We start from the raw sequence: 15,400 nt of genomic DNA, 5'->3' as shown, positions 1-15,400 counted from the left end.
GGACGTGTCGTTCCTTCGCATTTGGCACCGTTACCACGCTCCACCGAAGTGCCAAGTTGATGAGTTTTATGTCGCCATTGCCGATTCGTTTCCGACGCAATGCTGTATCCAATGCGATTTTCAGGACCTCCCCTCGTCGCGATTTTCCCACCAACTCCGAAAGCTCTCTCGTGGGTAATGATAAACTCCAGGCCTCTGACGTTTTTATTGTCCATGGCTTTTTGAAACCAGTCCTGACGCGTGAAATCATCGGGTGATCCTTTGAGGCGTATCATAAGATACTCTAAAGCATCATTGGGAGCATTGTTGCTGAGAGCGACACCAACAAGGCTTTCGGGGTCATCGAAAAAAGGGGGATGTTTTGGTAAGGTCTTTGCGAGATACTTAATCACATCAAGTTCCCCGGCTTCGACCGCAATCCTGAATAGACGGGGGCGCCTATCTGTTGGACGCCCCATTCATCAAGTGGTATACCGAGACTGTATAGCCATTTGAGAAATGCCACCTTCTGATGAGGTACTGCCTTACCCAGGATCGAGATTTCGACGAGGGTACCCTCACGTTTACTCAGCATCCTAAAGTCCCATGTTCCGACAATCCTGTTGGAATCCCACCGGAATGTGAACACGGTCTTCTTGAGGTCCCATGGCTCAAACCCAGCACCGATTGCTTGCCGCAGGACTTCCACATTTCCATGGGACGCGGCCTTTATTAGGAGGCAGTTGAAGGGGCCCCGAGGTCCGATGGCTATATCGCGCGCCGCTTGGTACCAACATGGAGAGCAGAGTGTGCGAAGGTCTCTGCAGGTTTGGGATAAGTTCCACAGGGTTCTTAGGCACTCCCGAGTCTCTGATGGCCAAAACAGTGATGCCAAAATAATGCATTGGACTTCGTACCAGAGCTCTATCGGGAGCTTCGTCAAGATCAAGGACATTTTTCAAAGTGCCTAGATCTTGTAGTGCCAGATATGAACCATAAGATATCTCGTGCGATGTCGAATCGTCGGTACAGGTAATACGCCGTTCGAGGCACATCGCCCTTTTATGTTGTTTGTTGTACAAGGCCATGGTGAGCAATGCCGGCATTTTGTCGAGAGAAACTGCTCCGATAGCAAAAGTTTCTTATATTAAACTTAATCAGTATATCGTTAGCTATATACAGTGTTATATCGCTGGATTGCTTCAGAGGTGCTGCTATCTTGCCATTGTGTTAGCCGTTACCAAGGGTCAATGGAACTTCAGTGGCCAAGCCTCAACGGGCAACATGGAGCCAAGAGACGGCGCCATGGTAACTGGTCCAGTGGAATCGGTGCTGCCGGACCATTTACCAGTAGCAGAAGGTATATGCATATCTGGGGCGGAATCTTCTATACTCGCCTCTCGTAGAAATGCCTAGAAAAAGCACCACATTGATATGCAATCGTGTTAAAAGACGAACGAATGCCCTGGACTTTGCGGCCCCATTACTTTTTAGCCGCCTGTGGCTCGAACTCGGAAGCTTGTCGCAGGCAGCCTACGGTTTGGGGAAGGTGGGGGACAGGGTTTGTTCTTTTGTTGGAAGGGTTTGGCAAGTGAAAGGTTGGGGGGTAATTCTTTTGTCCGGAAGCATTCAGTGGTACAGAACTCGATTTCAATGTGGCATTTGTGTATGTTGCGGCAGAGGAAACACTCGTGCCCAGATGCAATGCTTCCAGTTGACGTTGTGGAATTCAGCAGACATGGCGAATGCCACTTCTCAGCACGCCCCTTTATTCCTGAACAGCAGAAGATCAACTCTACCAAGTCTCTGTATGTACGATGCTCCATAGGACATACAGGCATCAATAGGAACTTATGGTTCAGGGGTCGCATGTTTTCTTCAACATCCAATCCCGCACTTATCACTCTCGCCACAGCAGGCAGCAACTCCGGCCAAGCAGGCAGCAGCAGTAGGCAGCCATCATCCTGACTCACGTGCGACACAGGTTTGGCCACTGTCTTCATCTATAAAAACCGCATGCTTCTTCCTGCAACCGAACCTCTCTTTCCTTTCCTTCCTCAGCTTTCTTTTGCCTCCTTTTGGCTAAGATCAAGTGTAGTATCTGTTCTTGCTCAGTTAATCGCTGGGTAGCGCTTACTCGCCGGGGCGCCGTTCCAAACGATATTATATTTTTAGAAACCCAATAGGTGACGGAAGCCCAGCGTGCTTGCCATGGTGGCAGCCTCCGTCTCCCTCGTGTCCCTGATATTACACTGCTTTCCGGTTGATGCGTAACCATCATGCTTGTTTTGTCTCATCCTTTCTTTTCGTTTTCATTGCAACGTCAGGTTCGACCTGGACTGTGAAGAAGATGATTGGATTTTAGAACAAATTCAATAAAAAGATAGCTAGCTAGTAAACATGGAATTAACTGAGGCATTATTTTATACATGATATAAAAAGTAGGAATTGACACACTGGGCAGCAAATGCAGACTTGTCTTAAAAGCAACATCTTACACCAGCCCTACCCTTTCCTATTAACCAGATGCAAACCCATCAAACCCCATCTTAATCAGTGCCTGAAAGTAGACAAACGCATGCGCAAAAAAGCCTAGAAGATAGGACGCCCCCGAACTGGCCACCACCAGCCCGTAAGAAGCCAGCGCGACAGCCCACGCGGTGCCCTCCATCGCCAGGAGCAGCAGCGTGGCGGTGCCGCCCAGCGCGAACAGCGCGTGCCGGCTGCGGCGGAACGACACGGCCGTGGCCCCGGCCAGCGCGACCGTCCACACGAACGCGGGCCAGTAGGCCCGGATCAGCGCGCCCAGCTCCGCCAACGACAGGGGACGTGGTCCCGCAGCGCCTGGTAGAGCTGCGCGCGGTACCCGACGGCGACGGACGAGGCCCCGAGCGCGACGGCGAATCGGGCCCGGCGGTTGTGGGCAGACTGGGCCTCGTCGGCCGCCCGCCGTATCGCGTCGCGGTAGTCGAAGAGGGTCGCGCCGTCGCGCTCGACGACGGCGGCGGAGGTTTGGCCGTCGGCCCCTGCCGCCGCATCTGGCTGGGGCTGGCGCGGGTACATGAGGCCTTGGTAGTAGATGACGACGCACTTGCCGATGTCCAGGATGCGCTGGCCCTCGGTCTGCTCGAGGTCCTCGTCCGTCAGGCGGGGGTCGTACCGGCCGGTGGTGACACTGCCCTTGCCGTCCACGACCCCGGGCAGGGTCACCCCTCGTTCTCGGGCCGGTACCGCGTCACCATGGGCCAGACGGCGTACTTGACGCGGGCGCCGCGCAGGCGGTGGTGGCGGTCGATGCGGAACTGCCGCTCGAGGTTGGCGATGTGGTGCTCGGGATTGGGCCCGTCGTCGTCGCCGGCGCTGAGAACGGCGTCGAGGCGGGCGTTCTTGAGCATGGCCTGCTGCGCCGTGGTCCATTCTGCGTCCTGGCGCTCCGCCTCCTCCTTGCACTCGCGGTACAGCTCGTAGCTGGCCTGCGCCTCCATGCCCCAGTCCATGCGGGCGCCGGGCGTCGCCGACAGCACGTGGAAGATGGTCTCGTCCCGCGCCATGCAGACGGCGAAGTAGCCCACCTGCGCAATCAGCGAGTGCAGCTGCGAGTATATCTCGAACGTGTCGGTCCACCGCTCCGGGGTGCGGAAGTGGCACAGCACGTTGGTTAAGGGTAGCAGGACCGCCATGGTGCTGTTGGTCAGGTGATCAACCGTGGTCCAGAAGTGCCCCGGGACGGTGGCGCTGCCCAGGAACATGTTGACCATCTGACTGCGGAGCTTGGTTCGGGGGTAGCCTGTGTACATCATTCTCAAGTCAGTTTTGTTCTTGTCCATGGAAGGAATGGGGTGGGTAAGCAAGTTAAAGGTTCATGCACAACAACATACCGTCTGCGGCAAGGAACATGGAGTCCTGCTTCTCGAGCTCCAGGTTCTCAGATTCGGACGCACCGAAGAGCAGCTCGCTGTGGATCTTCTTCTCCATGATCTGGGACAGGATGCCCATGACGAGCCACTTGCGGTGCTTGGCCTGCCTCATCATGACCTCCCAGTCGGCCACGAGCCAGTCCTCGGCGGCGGCGAGGCTAGAGTACTGCACGAACTGCTCGCCGTAGTCCTCGAGCCAGGCGGAGCCCTGGTATTCGGCGGGGAAGTCGACGTCGCCGAACCAGCGCGCGCAGAAGCGCGCCGACTCCTCGTACAGCTCACGGTTGCGCGACGAGAACCACTTGTCGGTGGGTTTGCTGTCGTGTATCGGGGCGAAGTTGATACGCGCAATCCGGCGGCCGCTGGGTTCGTTACTGTCGCCGTGGCTGTCGCTGTCGTTACCGATGATGTTGGCTCGCAGCTCAAACAGTTGCTTCATGTCTCTCTCCTTTTCTATCGCTTCGTCGATCTCCTCCTTGGGCTGATCCTTCCGGAACATCAACGCCGTCCCAGGTACGGAGATGAGGTCGGGATCGGCCTCTTCCGACTTCTCTTTGTCTGTCTTGGGGCTCGTTGCAGCAGTGAAGAAGAAATCGTCTACACTTAGCGGGGCATAGACGTCGGTCAGTTTTCGCTCCGTGAAGCCCTTTTGGTATGCCGCCCTGCGGAAGGGCTTGGAGCCGTGGGATTTCTCTCCGGCAGTGAAGTCGAGCGCGGTCGTGATCTGTCTCCAGTAGTTTTGCGCGGCTGTCGGCTTGATAACACCGCACTTGGCGCATATGTCCGAAAGGCACTGGGGGCATTGGATGGAGGCGTCACCACCCTCTTCCTTGTCCAAGAAGCCCTCGCGGACGTACTCGTTCCAGGCCGTCGTGCATCCAGGCTTGGGACAGGTGAAGTATTTCTCCGACGCTTTGGCTCCGTCCCAGGCGAAACTGATGGGGCGACCCCAGGTCGGACCGCTGCCATCCTCGCCACACGTGGAGCACGGGCTCGTACCCAGCTGCGAAGGTTGCTCGGCCTGCTCGCTTTTCTCGTCGTTTTTCTTGTCGTTCTTCTTGGCGGTGGTGGCCTTGCCGCCTTGTGAAATAACGCTCCATGGGTACACCATATGCTGGATCTCTACTCCATTCATGACCTCCTCATAAATAGAACCCTCAAACTCCCCAAAGTAGTATCCCTTCAAGACCATGAGTTCCTTTGCATTCCTGAAGAATCTCGCCCTAGACCACTTCTTGATTACCGCAAGCCTCTTAAGGTCGTAGAACAGCTCGTTGGCGACGGTCCGCTGCTTCAACAGCCAAGCCTGAAAGTTGAGAGAGGCGCCCTTCTTCCCGGACACCTCTTCATGCCACCGCCCATATTCGGCAGACAGCGAGTCCCAGCATGGAAACTTGGAATCCATTCTTGTTATTTTCTCTCGGACGATTATGCTGCTCGGCTTGTAGGATGCTGGTCCAAAGTCCCGTAAGAGCCAAAGCTTAGTGAAGTGTCTGTCGTCGTGTGGGCAACTCGTGAAGTACGACAAGGGCAGCGGGATAAAGACGGCGAGGCAAATACGGCAGTGATATATGAGCCACAAAAAGGGCACAAAGCCAAGACTGGCGAGCCTCGGGGTGTTCAAAGGCGCCCATTGGACGTTTTCGCCATGATGGCAACGGTTTCAGTCGACACGCTTATTGTGGCTCTGCGACAGCACATTCCAGGGGCGGATGCGGGTGCACGGCATGGCAAGTCCACCCGGCGACGAGCCGCTGATCGGCGCAGTAACCGAGAACAAATGGAAGCAAGGTTAATACATTCCATTAGAGCTGAAGATTGAAACCAGCTGGAACCTCAAAATAGCTTTCTCAGTGGCCCATCCCTTGCAGCACAGTACTTACCTAGACAGGGAGGAGAGAGAGGCCAGACTCTGGGGAGTTGTTTGCTGCGTGTGCCTTTTGACCGGTCGGATTTAATGTCTTTCTGTATTGCAGAAAGCACTTGATGCTGTGATGTGATTATACTGTTGCCCGAATTTGAGGCAACTCGTTGTCTGGCTGCTTGCGGTCGACACAACCGTCCACATTCCAGACCAGCAAAGGAGAAGGTATCATGAGTGTGACCGGCGCTACATCCATCAGACTATGCCGCGCTGTATAGGCTAATAATAATTTGGTGTTTCTGGCGTAATGATTACCCTGGTAACTCTCTTGGGGTATCATAATGTTAGATGACTGTATTGACCGGCCAATTGATCATGGATGTGTGGGAGGTGTTATGCGGAAACCAGCGATTTTGCCATCAGGCATCAGGGGACGGTTCCTATCACTCGTCAATTAACGCGTCCGAATGATAGTTGCAATAACGTCAAAAGATGTGAAGCTCATATCGCTCTAGCAATTACACCAGTGACTTGATGATGTATGAGGAGGGGCCGAAAAATGGTCGTACATCTGAAAGTTTGCTGTTACACAGACAAATTTTGGTTGCAAATCGATTTGATTGGTCACGGCATGTACCTAACCAAGTGCTTACATGGATCTCCACTTCCCCAACTTGATGTCTTCATGAACCCTGATATGGCCAGTCCCAGAGCTAGATGAACAGCATGCAGGCCTTGTATTTGTCCGACGTGTATGAACCTTTGGACTCTTCCAAAGATGAGATTCGGCTGTTGCGCATTCTCCCCAGCGCCTCCCACACGGCGCCCTTAGAGTTGCAGCTGGATGTCGTCTCGCTGAAGAGCGGTGGAAGCAACTTCCAGGCGCTTTCGTACACTTGGGAAACGCCATCCGAATCGGGCTTCAGGGGCATCACGCTCTGTGGGCGGCCGCACTCGGTGACTGCCAACTTGCATGCCGCTCTCCGTCGCCTGCGACAGAAAACAACCAGCCGTGTCATGTGGATTGACGCCATCTGCATCAACCAAGATGACCTGGAGGAACGAGCGATTCAAGTTACTCTGATGAAGGAGGTGTACTCCAAGGCTCGTGAGGCACTGATCTGGCTCGGCGACTCCATCTCGCCCGCGCAACGTTCGGAACATCAAGCCTCTGAGGATTCCAGCACAGCGGAACAGCTTTCCCACCGGTTCTTGGTGGAAGATGCGGAGCCGCTCTCCTCGCTCGTCGAGAGAGCAGATGCGCTGGCTAGGTCTTCATCGGAAGATGACGCGCTGTCTGCCTTTGCCATGTTATACCTGCTCTCCATTGACGAGCACTGGTGCCACAAGCCAATGTTCCATGTAGGCGCAGACCTACGCTATAGGCTGGCGCCAGGATACGAGACATCCTGGAGGTCTCTCCTCAAACTCTTCCAAATGCCATGGTGGACAAGGGTCTGGGTGCAGCAGGAGTTCGCCTTGGCTCGCGGCGCCCAGTTCGTGGTCGGCAATGTTATGGTCCCGGCGAGTCTCGCCAATAACTTCTACAAAAGTTACGCAAAACATCTGCTGCCCGGTTCTTGCTGCCACGAAAGTGTCACCTGGCGAATGACATCAGAGCTTTGGGATGACATTGCACAGAAGCGCCTGGCGCTGTGGGGGTCCAGCGCAGTACGGATGATGCATCTGTCAGGAACCCAGGGAAATGCGAAAAAGAACCCAGGCACGGCCCTGAGAGAACTACTATGGCTGCTACGGACCAAGGACTCCACTGATCCAAGAGATAAGGTGTATGGTGTTCTCGGACTGTTGTCCGAGGTTTCGCTCACTGAGCAGACTCTGCTGAAGCCCGACTACTCGCTCACAGCCTCCCAAACATTTGCACGCTGCACGCAGTACTTGATTGAAACCGAAGGGGACCTCATGGCGCTGGTAGGCCCAAGAACACGCCGATCGGATCTACCAAGCTGGGTCCCGGACCTCGTGCCACAAGATCGAAGAGGCGCCCTCGTGTCCTTCCAGAATATTTCAAAAAGGATATCGTGTGCCGGCCTGTTCAACGCAGCCTCTGGAAAGGGTCTCGACTGTTCATTCAGCGGCACAGAATTACGAACTAGCGGAAGGAGACTGATGAAAGTCCAAGAGGCGCTGCCGCTGTTTCAGAGCCGCATAGATTACGGCGGCATAAGGCAGTGTCGCGACCTGGTCCGAACGGCGGCCCAGAACGCCCCTTCGTCCCGGTCCCCGGAGCGGCTCAGCGGAGCCCTGTGGCGCCTCACGCTCCCGCGACACCATCGTTGGCGCGTCCAACCGACGGGCCAGTGCCCGCGACTGGATTTGCTGGAATATCCTTAGCGTGTGGCTGGGCGAGCAAGACCCCTCCAAGCGGTCGGTCATGGCGGCCTCGCACCCCGACTTTGCGACGATCAGCAAGTCCTTTCTCGTGGCGATGCAGTTCCAGAGCTTCTTCGTCACGGACGATGTGCACATGGGTCTTGGCTACGAGACTCAGCCTGGCGATGAGGTCTGGATCCTGGCGGGTGGCAAGGTCCCGTTCATTCTGCGGCCGGTGGCTGACGGCCACGATCAAGAGGCACGCTATACACTAGTAGGCGACTGCTTTGTTGAGGGCATCATGGACGGAGAGCGAGCCGATGAGGCGAGTTGGGACACCAGTGCTGAACGAATAGTGATATGCTAGGTCCGTTAGCCTTGTATAAGGGAACACTAAAGTCTGACATATGACTAACAATCATATTTGTGTCATATTCTGATTTGCTATCCCATCAACGGCAGCTGATTACTTCTCGTCCCGACGATCATATAGGGTCGTTTCTTCCATTGCCCGTATAGCAGAAGCAAACAGAGCAGGTCGTCGCATCCATATACCATCCTCGCCAAGCACACTACAACTTGCCGGTTTTTTTTAGCACGTTGTTTGCATCTGCTGGTTTGCTCGGAACGATTCAGTCAAACGACAGATTATGTGGTTGGGGGGGAGCAGGGGCTTGGCAGTGCTCCCAAAGACATCAAATAGTATCCGTCCCATCCTCAATGATCTTTGTGTCATCCTCGAATTGAAGCAACTCCTGACCGACCTCAGCAGTTGAGTATTGCATCGATGAGCTACGTTCAACACTACCCAGATGTTTCCCTCTATACTTGATGACCCAGTCCTCCATCGAAAGCGTCGTGTCTAGCTGCGGAATCATTCGGTCAATCAGGGGACTGAGGCGTAGCATGCCTCGAGGGATCGTATTGTACTCGGCCAGGGCCGCGGGACGAAACTTGGCGCGACCCCATCTGTCCCGAAGCGACACGTTGCCAAGCCTCACCTCTCGGAGGAACTCGCCGCATGATTTCTCGGAGCCGGCGTACACGGGTGCCTCGACATGGAAAAGTCGCAAGGCACATGCTTGGCTTTCTTTGCTGACGAGCAGCAGCGGGCTGGTATTGCGAAGGCTGCGGTACAGGTAGATCGAACCGGAAGCGGAAGGGACGAATGAACGACTCGGCGTGAACTCTTCGCTGAGCAGAAGAGTGTCCCACTGAGAAAATACCAATCAGCACTTGGCTCCATGGAGGGATGTGTAAGGGTTCTACTGGTTCAGATATCCGTAGCCGAGTAGCTACCTCGTAAACGAAACCAAGTGGTTGCCCTTTGAGTTGAAGACGAAGGGGTCATAAAACGAAGATAGGACAATGCTTTTGGGTTACTCACAATCTTGCGGCGAAGTGCAGGAGGTAATAGCGGAAAGTAGTTGAATCCCATGGCGTTGCCAAAGCCTCGAAAGAATACACTTAAGAGCTCGTATTGATGTTCCCAGTTGTCGCTCGTCATGGTGGTTGTAGTCCAGGGTGGGATGAGGAACGTGAGTTGCGTACGGTGATTCCCTTTTTCTTGTCGTGGTTGATGGAATTAGGTGGAAGTCCTAAAGCCAATAGCTTTAGCATCTTAGACCAGGAGGGTTATTCGGCCTGGGCAGCCATATACAAACTCCTGAGTTGAGTTGATTGATAGCTGCCTTGCATCCCTAACTGCCAGGTAACCTTGAAGCAAGGATTGAAGATCAAGTAGTCAAGAGAGCCAACACAGCGTACACGGTACTTGAAGTTGAGTTTATTTATTATTCAATACATCTACAAATATCGGACAACATTGCCGCCCACGCATAGTTCCTATGCGTTTTCTTCATAACTTCGTTCCCAAACCCCACGCACATCCTCGTCAATATGTGTACCTGAACCCCTCCGTCCCCTCCAGCACGGCCCTGCCCCTCTTCTGCAGCGAGTTGGCGCGGTAAAAGGAGAGCGAAAAGGCGCCGATGACGGCGATGATGGCGACGTGCGAGCCGATGGAGACCCAGACGGCCGTCATGTAGCGCGGGGCCTCGGGCTGGCGCACGATGAAGCTGCCCGCGATGCCGCCGGCGCCGTTGCAGGCCGTGACGGCGGCAGCAGTAAAAACGCGCTTCCACTGCCCCGCGATGTTGTTGGCCTGGTACGACGACAGGGCGGCCCAGTTGGAGATGTACGCGCCCGTGGCCAGGTAGGTGCCCACGTAGCGGACGGTGACCTGCTCCGCGAACCCGAGCATGCCGAAGCCCGCGACGAGGCACAGGCAGTTGAAGACGATGACGGGCCCGCGCAGGCGCAGCCGGTCCGCGACGACCGACGACAGCAGCACGGGGATCACGCTGTAGTAGTAGGGCGGGGCGCTCAGCAGGATGGCCGCGTCCTCGGAGAAGCCCATGCCGCTCTGCAGGATGATGGGCAGGAAGTACGACAGCGAGGTCGAGACGAGGTTGAGCAGGAAGAAGAGGGCGGCGAAGCCATAGACCTTGGGGTCGGCGGCGTGGCGCAGCACTTTGCGCCAAGCGAAGGGGTCGGCCTCGACGTCGCGGCGGTCGTCCTGGATGCGGCGGACGGCGAGGGCCTGCTCGTCCTTGGTCAGGAACCAGAGGGACCGGTGCGCGTTCTCGGGGAAGTCGACCATCCAGAAGTAGGTGGCGACGCCCAGCGCGCAGGAGATAAGCCCCTGCACCAAAAACATCCAGCGCCACCCCGCGAGGCCGCCGCGGCCGCCGAGGTTCTTGTTGACGGCGAAGTTGACGATGCTGCCCGTCGCCAGCACAATGACTTCGCCCGACTGCAGGAAGGCGTAGCGGGTCTGCTGCTCGTCGCGACGGTACCACGTCGAGATCAGATAGGTCAGGCCCGGATAGACGCCGCTCATGGCCATGCCCAGCAGGACGCGCAGGGCGATCATCTGGCGCCAGGTCTGCACGAAGGCAGTGCACAGGGTGATGAGGCCGAAGGCGAAGGTGATGAAGGCGAACCAGGGCCGCGGGCCGACGGTGCGCACGGCGATGGTCGACGGCAGCTGGAACGCGATGGAGGCGATGGTGAAGATGAAGATGGACACGCTGTAGCGGTTCCCCGTCAGGTCCAGATCCTCCAGCATCGACGTGACCGACGCCGACGAGATGACGCCCGAGTCCAGCAGGTTCAGCGAGCAAAGGATGCCGGCGATGGTGCAGAGGCGCATGTCGATCTTGAGGCGGAGGCGGCGCTCCAGTACAGACTCCTCTTTGGTGGTGGCGGCTGTCGTCGATGCAACGCCGTCATCGTTATTCTCATCTGTCTCGGACTGCTGGGCCTCGGACTCAGGGCGAGGCTTCTTGATTGAACGTGTGCTCTGGGTGGGACTCGTGCCCTTGGTTGTCGTGGGCGCCTCTCCGCCCGCAACACTGTACGAGGCCGCCATAACTGATTCGAAATGGCGAGCAGGAGACCGGCAACATCAGTTTCACAGATGAGAAGACACGACAATAGTGATAAACCTCCTCGCTCTTAGTGCGCTTGCCCTGCCGAAGGAGTGCAGCTGCCACGACCAATCAACAGCCTATCGGCTTGCATGCGCAGATCAATATCGAGATAGGCTATTGGTAGATGATGCTAAGAAAGCGCCCGTAACTCCGAACAGCTGTGCGCAACAACGTCGCATACCTACCCATGTACCTATACGAGAAACTTTTTCTTACACCTGCCCAGGGTATAGCAATTATCAGACGTTTGAGTCAGCAAAGTTTCGCTCTATTGTGTCTAACACGCGAGCTCACGCCGTACCCCAGACAGTACATGCCGACCCGAGCTAGCTCGCTGACAAAGGCAATGGCTGGATGGTGGAGGGCCAGGATCGGGATGGGTAATGGCGTTGTAATCTGAAGTACTCTGATTGATCATCGCTATTGGTAGAGGACCGGCTGAGCTGCAGAGATAGAGTAAGCGGAAGCTAGGGCTACTTCCCGCATTCGGCGTGCTTCTGTTTCCCTGGTGGGGGCCGCTTGGGGTTTCTTTGCTCCTTGATTTGCTTGTGAAGTGGTTGGCAGCGAGCACGCGAGGTGGTCTCACACCAGGAGGGGATGAGAGGGGAAACAATAAAACAACGATCCTGGTCCATACCTAACCACCAAACCACCAAGTCTGGCATAAACTACTCGCCTTCGCCTCCGCTTCCGCTTCCGCCTCCGCCCCGGTCTCCGGTTCTGAGGCCGGACGTATCAAACGAATGCTATATAGCCAAGTATACGGTTAGATGTCAGGTATTGGGATTAAGTTTGTATTTACGAACTTCTCTTTCTTTCATAGTCATGCATTCTCTCAGCAGAGTTCCTGGCCTCCGTCTTCCCCAGCTCTCGGCGTCGAACTCTGTTGACGTGCCGCTTCATTCTACCGCGTTTCCCTACAAAACACTATCTGTGTTTTCAACCACCCTGCCTGGCTATCGCACCCTTGGCTGGGTGTCACCGCCTCTATCCAGCACACCCCTACATTGAAGAGACTAGCATCGTGTTGGACGGGGCTCGCACGTGCGGACTCGATCAGATGAGGGCAGACGGACGCTATTCTACACCAACCGCGAAGGCACCGGCATGGCCAATTCACTAGGACCAGTGTGCCAAGTTGGACGGTCTGCGAGCCAGTGCGCAGGCTCAGCAAGATGTGTATGATGCTTCGCCTAATGGAAGCACCCGGTGCGTCTATAATAGCAGCTCTGATGCAAGATACCACCATGTATGTCTCCGATAGTAAACCATACTGTCGATTTATCGAACTCATCGCTCTGTTGACTCATTGTCTTGCTCTTGGTCCAATTCCGAGCTCGTCTCCTCAACGGGAGATGTTAGCTTCTTGTCTGGCAGAGTCTCCAGCAGCTGCGATTTCCTGGACGAGGAGTCACTGCGCCCAATTGTGTCTTGGCTACCCCGCCTGCCCATGCCCGAGTCGAACGAAGACTGGGCAGTCGGTGTATTCGCCTGGCTGCCTCCACGCTGGCCGTGATAATGAACAACTTGAGGAGGCGGCTGCCCAGTCTGAGAGCCCAACAGATGCGGAGGGTACGGATCTAAATCTTTGCTTGACGTAGAGAATGTCGAAACAACAGGTTGGTGATATCCATTCGTGCTGGAGGTGCTCTGCGACGGTGTATGACCGCTGCTGTTGCCGCTGGCGCCGCTAGTGGAAGCGGCGGCGGCGGATGGGTCGGCATGTTCAGCTTGCGTTGGGGTTCCTGTATCATTTGGGGTGCCTGCGGCAACACCTAAGTCTCCAGTAAGGCTGTTCATGCCTCCCTCGATATCTCGCAAGAGTCGCACGTATTCTTCGGGGACAAGTCCGCTTTCCTGTGTCTTGGGATCCTCGGCCACTAACCAGCCTTGGCCATGCCTGTACGAAACCCATATAATTTGGCCCTCGACCAGGGGAAGCTCGTTTTCGTTCTCCCGCTCGAAATCGAACAAAGCTACGGCCTTGCCATGCATTTCCTCGTCTGGTGACGTGATGGTGAATTGATAATCTCGCGAGTATCGCGACTCGTCGTAAGGGCGGAAGCCAGGAGAAGAGGCGTTGCTGGAGACGTCCGATTCGGACTTATACCCAGCTTCATGCTCCATATACTGGCGCGGCTTCGGTTCCTGCGCTTGGTACAGAGCCTGCATTGATTGCCGTAGTTGTTCCGAAGGATACGTTACGTACTCCCCACCAGGCCCATTGGCTTCTTCTCCCTGGCTAACATAGTAGCGCTCGCTCCCGTCTCCAGTAGTCCCGGTGAAATAACCCCTCTGCCGGTCATAACTATCCGAATTCATCATCGAGGGCGACCCGAGAGTCCCGTGCTCTTGCGCTGAGCGCGACTTCTGATGTCCTAGTGATGCCGAGGACGACTTGTGCTTTTTATGGCGAGAACTGACAACAGGACTCTGCAGATCTTCATCCTCGCTCCACGGAGGGCCATCCCCAAAGTGTATTGGAGCTAGTCTTTCGCCTTTTCCCAACCCGCCATCTGTAGACCACTCCCAACTTGTTGGGGGTCTGACAGGCGGCGTGTTTCACTTGCTGGCGTAGTCATACCAGACGCAGGTCGCGACCCTTCTGGCGGAGGTCCATAGTGCATAGGATGTATGGGAGGATATGCGAAATCTCGGACGATGGTATACGTAAGACTAGAGTGGAAGATCGGAAAGAGGTAGGAAGGCGGTCGCGAACGCGACGGGACCGAGCCGACCGAGTACTGCGAGAGCCGGTTCTTCGATGCGTGCGACATTGGGGGCGGTATTGCGCTGGCTCGGCTACTTGTCGGCGATGTGATCAGAGGAGGGAGCGTTGGGTGGTTCGAATTGGCCGAAGGCGAAGAAACTGCAGGAGGCGATGGAGCCGGTGATGAGCTGGGGGACATGATTGCGGTCATTGTCAGAGGAAAGAGTCCTTGGTCCAGCGTACCCTTAGAGACGTATTCGAGAAATCGTCGGAATACTGGTAAATGCTCAGTTGCAGCAGCTGTGCGGGTGCTACAAGACGGGGCACGCTGTTACCGCCGTGAACAGACTTGTCCAGCAAGCTGTTGGGCGCAATGCATGCGATCACAGAGCGACGGTCGAAGAGGAATCGAAGTGAAGCGCCGAATGAATTATAATATGGGGTTAAACTGGCGAAAATGACGGCGTGTAAGCGTAAGCCGGTGCAACGGGGTTTTGTTCGTTGGTGACTCTGCCGAGAATCCTGTGCCCAGAGCGAGCGAGCTGGATTCGAGGTAACGGGGCGCTTGAGGGGAGGAAGGTAAACAATTTCGCAGAGATGGGATGCGCCTGGCCGGGTTCGAGAAGATAGAGGGGTGGGATTGCTGTCGGCCCGTACCAGTGTTTCCAGAAATAGCGCCGGCGGTGTTTTGGCGACAGCAATGGCCGGCGGACGAGGGTTCGTTCACAAAGTGGGTTGAGGGAGGGTTCGCAGGTAGGTTAAAGCTCGATCGTGCACTCCAGTCGGCCGCTCGCCTGCGTATCTGCTCCACCGGGATGAGTAAATGCCCTGAAATATACAGACAGCAGCTTGGAAGCTTCCACGCAGCCACGATGGACCCGTACTTGGAGGCGAGAGGTCGTGTAGGCCAAGAAAGCCGGTAGGTATGGAATCGAAGTGCGTGGGAAACAGGTAGGCAAGGTAAGGCAAGGTAGCAGCGATGAAGGCAGGTGCAGGCGGTGGTGGTCTGCTACTGGGAAAAGAATAAGCGACGGGCCAGCGATGGGGAAATCGACGGGAGAATTGGATTGGGCGTCTAACCTTGCCGTGCGAGGTCGAGTCG

General features: G+C 55.7%; 5 protein-coding genes across 5 annotated transcripts; 1 reads left to right on the top strand and 4 right to left on the bottom strand.

Annotated features, from left to right (window-relative positions):
* Nucleotides 1-2,497: 2,497 nt before the first annotated feature.
* On the bottom strand, nt 2,498-5,301 carry PG997_012272 (uncharacterized protein; the record flags this gene model as incomplete). The annotated part of the gene is made up of 4 exons (XM_066816586.1): nt 2,498-2,788; nt 2,809-3,154; nt 3,190-3,766; nt 3,858-5,301. 4 exons carry the CDS (start codon nt 5,299-5,301, stop codon nt 2,498-2,500), a joined length of 2,658 nt encoding a protein of 885 aa, XP_066662278.1.
* A 1,185-nt stretch (nt 5,302-6,486) lies between these two features.
* Nucleotides 6,487-8,461, top strand: PG997_012271 (uncharacterized protein; the record flags this gene model as incomplete). The annotated part of the gene is made up of 2 exons (XM_066816585.1): nt 6,487-7,802; nt 7,984-8,461. The coding sequence occupies 2 exons, from the start codon at nt 6,487-6,489 to the stop codon at nt 8,459-8,461; spliced, it is 1,794 nt and encodes a 597-aa protein (XP_066662277.1).
* Nucleotides 8,462-8,789: 328 nt separating this feature from the next.
* PG997_012270 (uncharacterized protein) lies at nt 8,790-9,601 on the bottom strand (the record flags this gene model as incomplete). The annotated part of the gene is made up of 2 exons (XM_066816584.1): nt 8,790-9,308; nt 9,482-9,601. 2 exons carry the CDS (start codon nt 9,599-9,601, stop codon nt 8,790-8,792), a joined length of 639 nt encoding a protein of 212 aa, XP_066662276.1.
* A 387-nt stretch (nt 9,602-9,988) lies between these two features.
* On the bottom strand, nt 9,989-11,527 carry PG997_012269 (MFS transporter; the record flags this gene model as incomplete). Its single annotated transcript, XM_066816583.1, has 1 exon — nt 9,989-11,527. The coding sequence occupies one exon, from the start codon at nt 11,525-11,527 to the stop codon at nt 9,989-9,991; it is 1,539 nt and encodes a 512-aa protein (XP_066662275.1).
* Nucleotides 11,528-12,878: 1,351 nt separating this feature from the next.
* PG997_012268 (SH3 domain-containing protein) lies at nt 12,879-14,497 on the bottom strand (the record flags this gene model as incomplete). Its single annotated transcript, XM_066816582.1, has 2 exons — nt 12,879-14,104; nt 14,173-14,497. 2 exons carry the CDS (start codon nt 14,495-14,497, stop codon nt 12,879-12,881), a joined length of 1,551 nt encoding a protein of 516 aa, XP_066662274.1.
* Nucleotides 14,498-15,400: the final 903 nt, after the last annotated feature.

The sequence above is a fragment of the Apiospora hydei genome (assembly GCF_038363865.1).
Source record: "Apiospora hydei strain CBS 114990 chromosome Unknown utg000009l_segment0_segment0, whole genome shotgun sequence".
In the NCBI taxonomy this organism is placed as follows: domain Eukaryota; kingdom Fungi; phylum Ascomycota; class Sordariomycetes; order Amphisphaeriales; family Apiosporaceae; genus Apiospora; species Apiospora hydei.
This window is presented reverse-complemented; position numbering and strand designations above follow the sequence as displayed.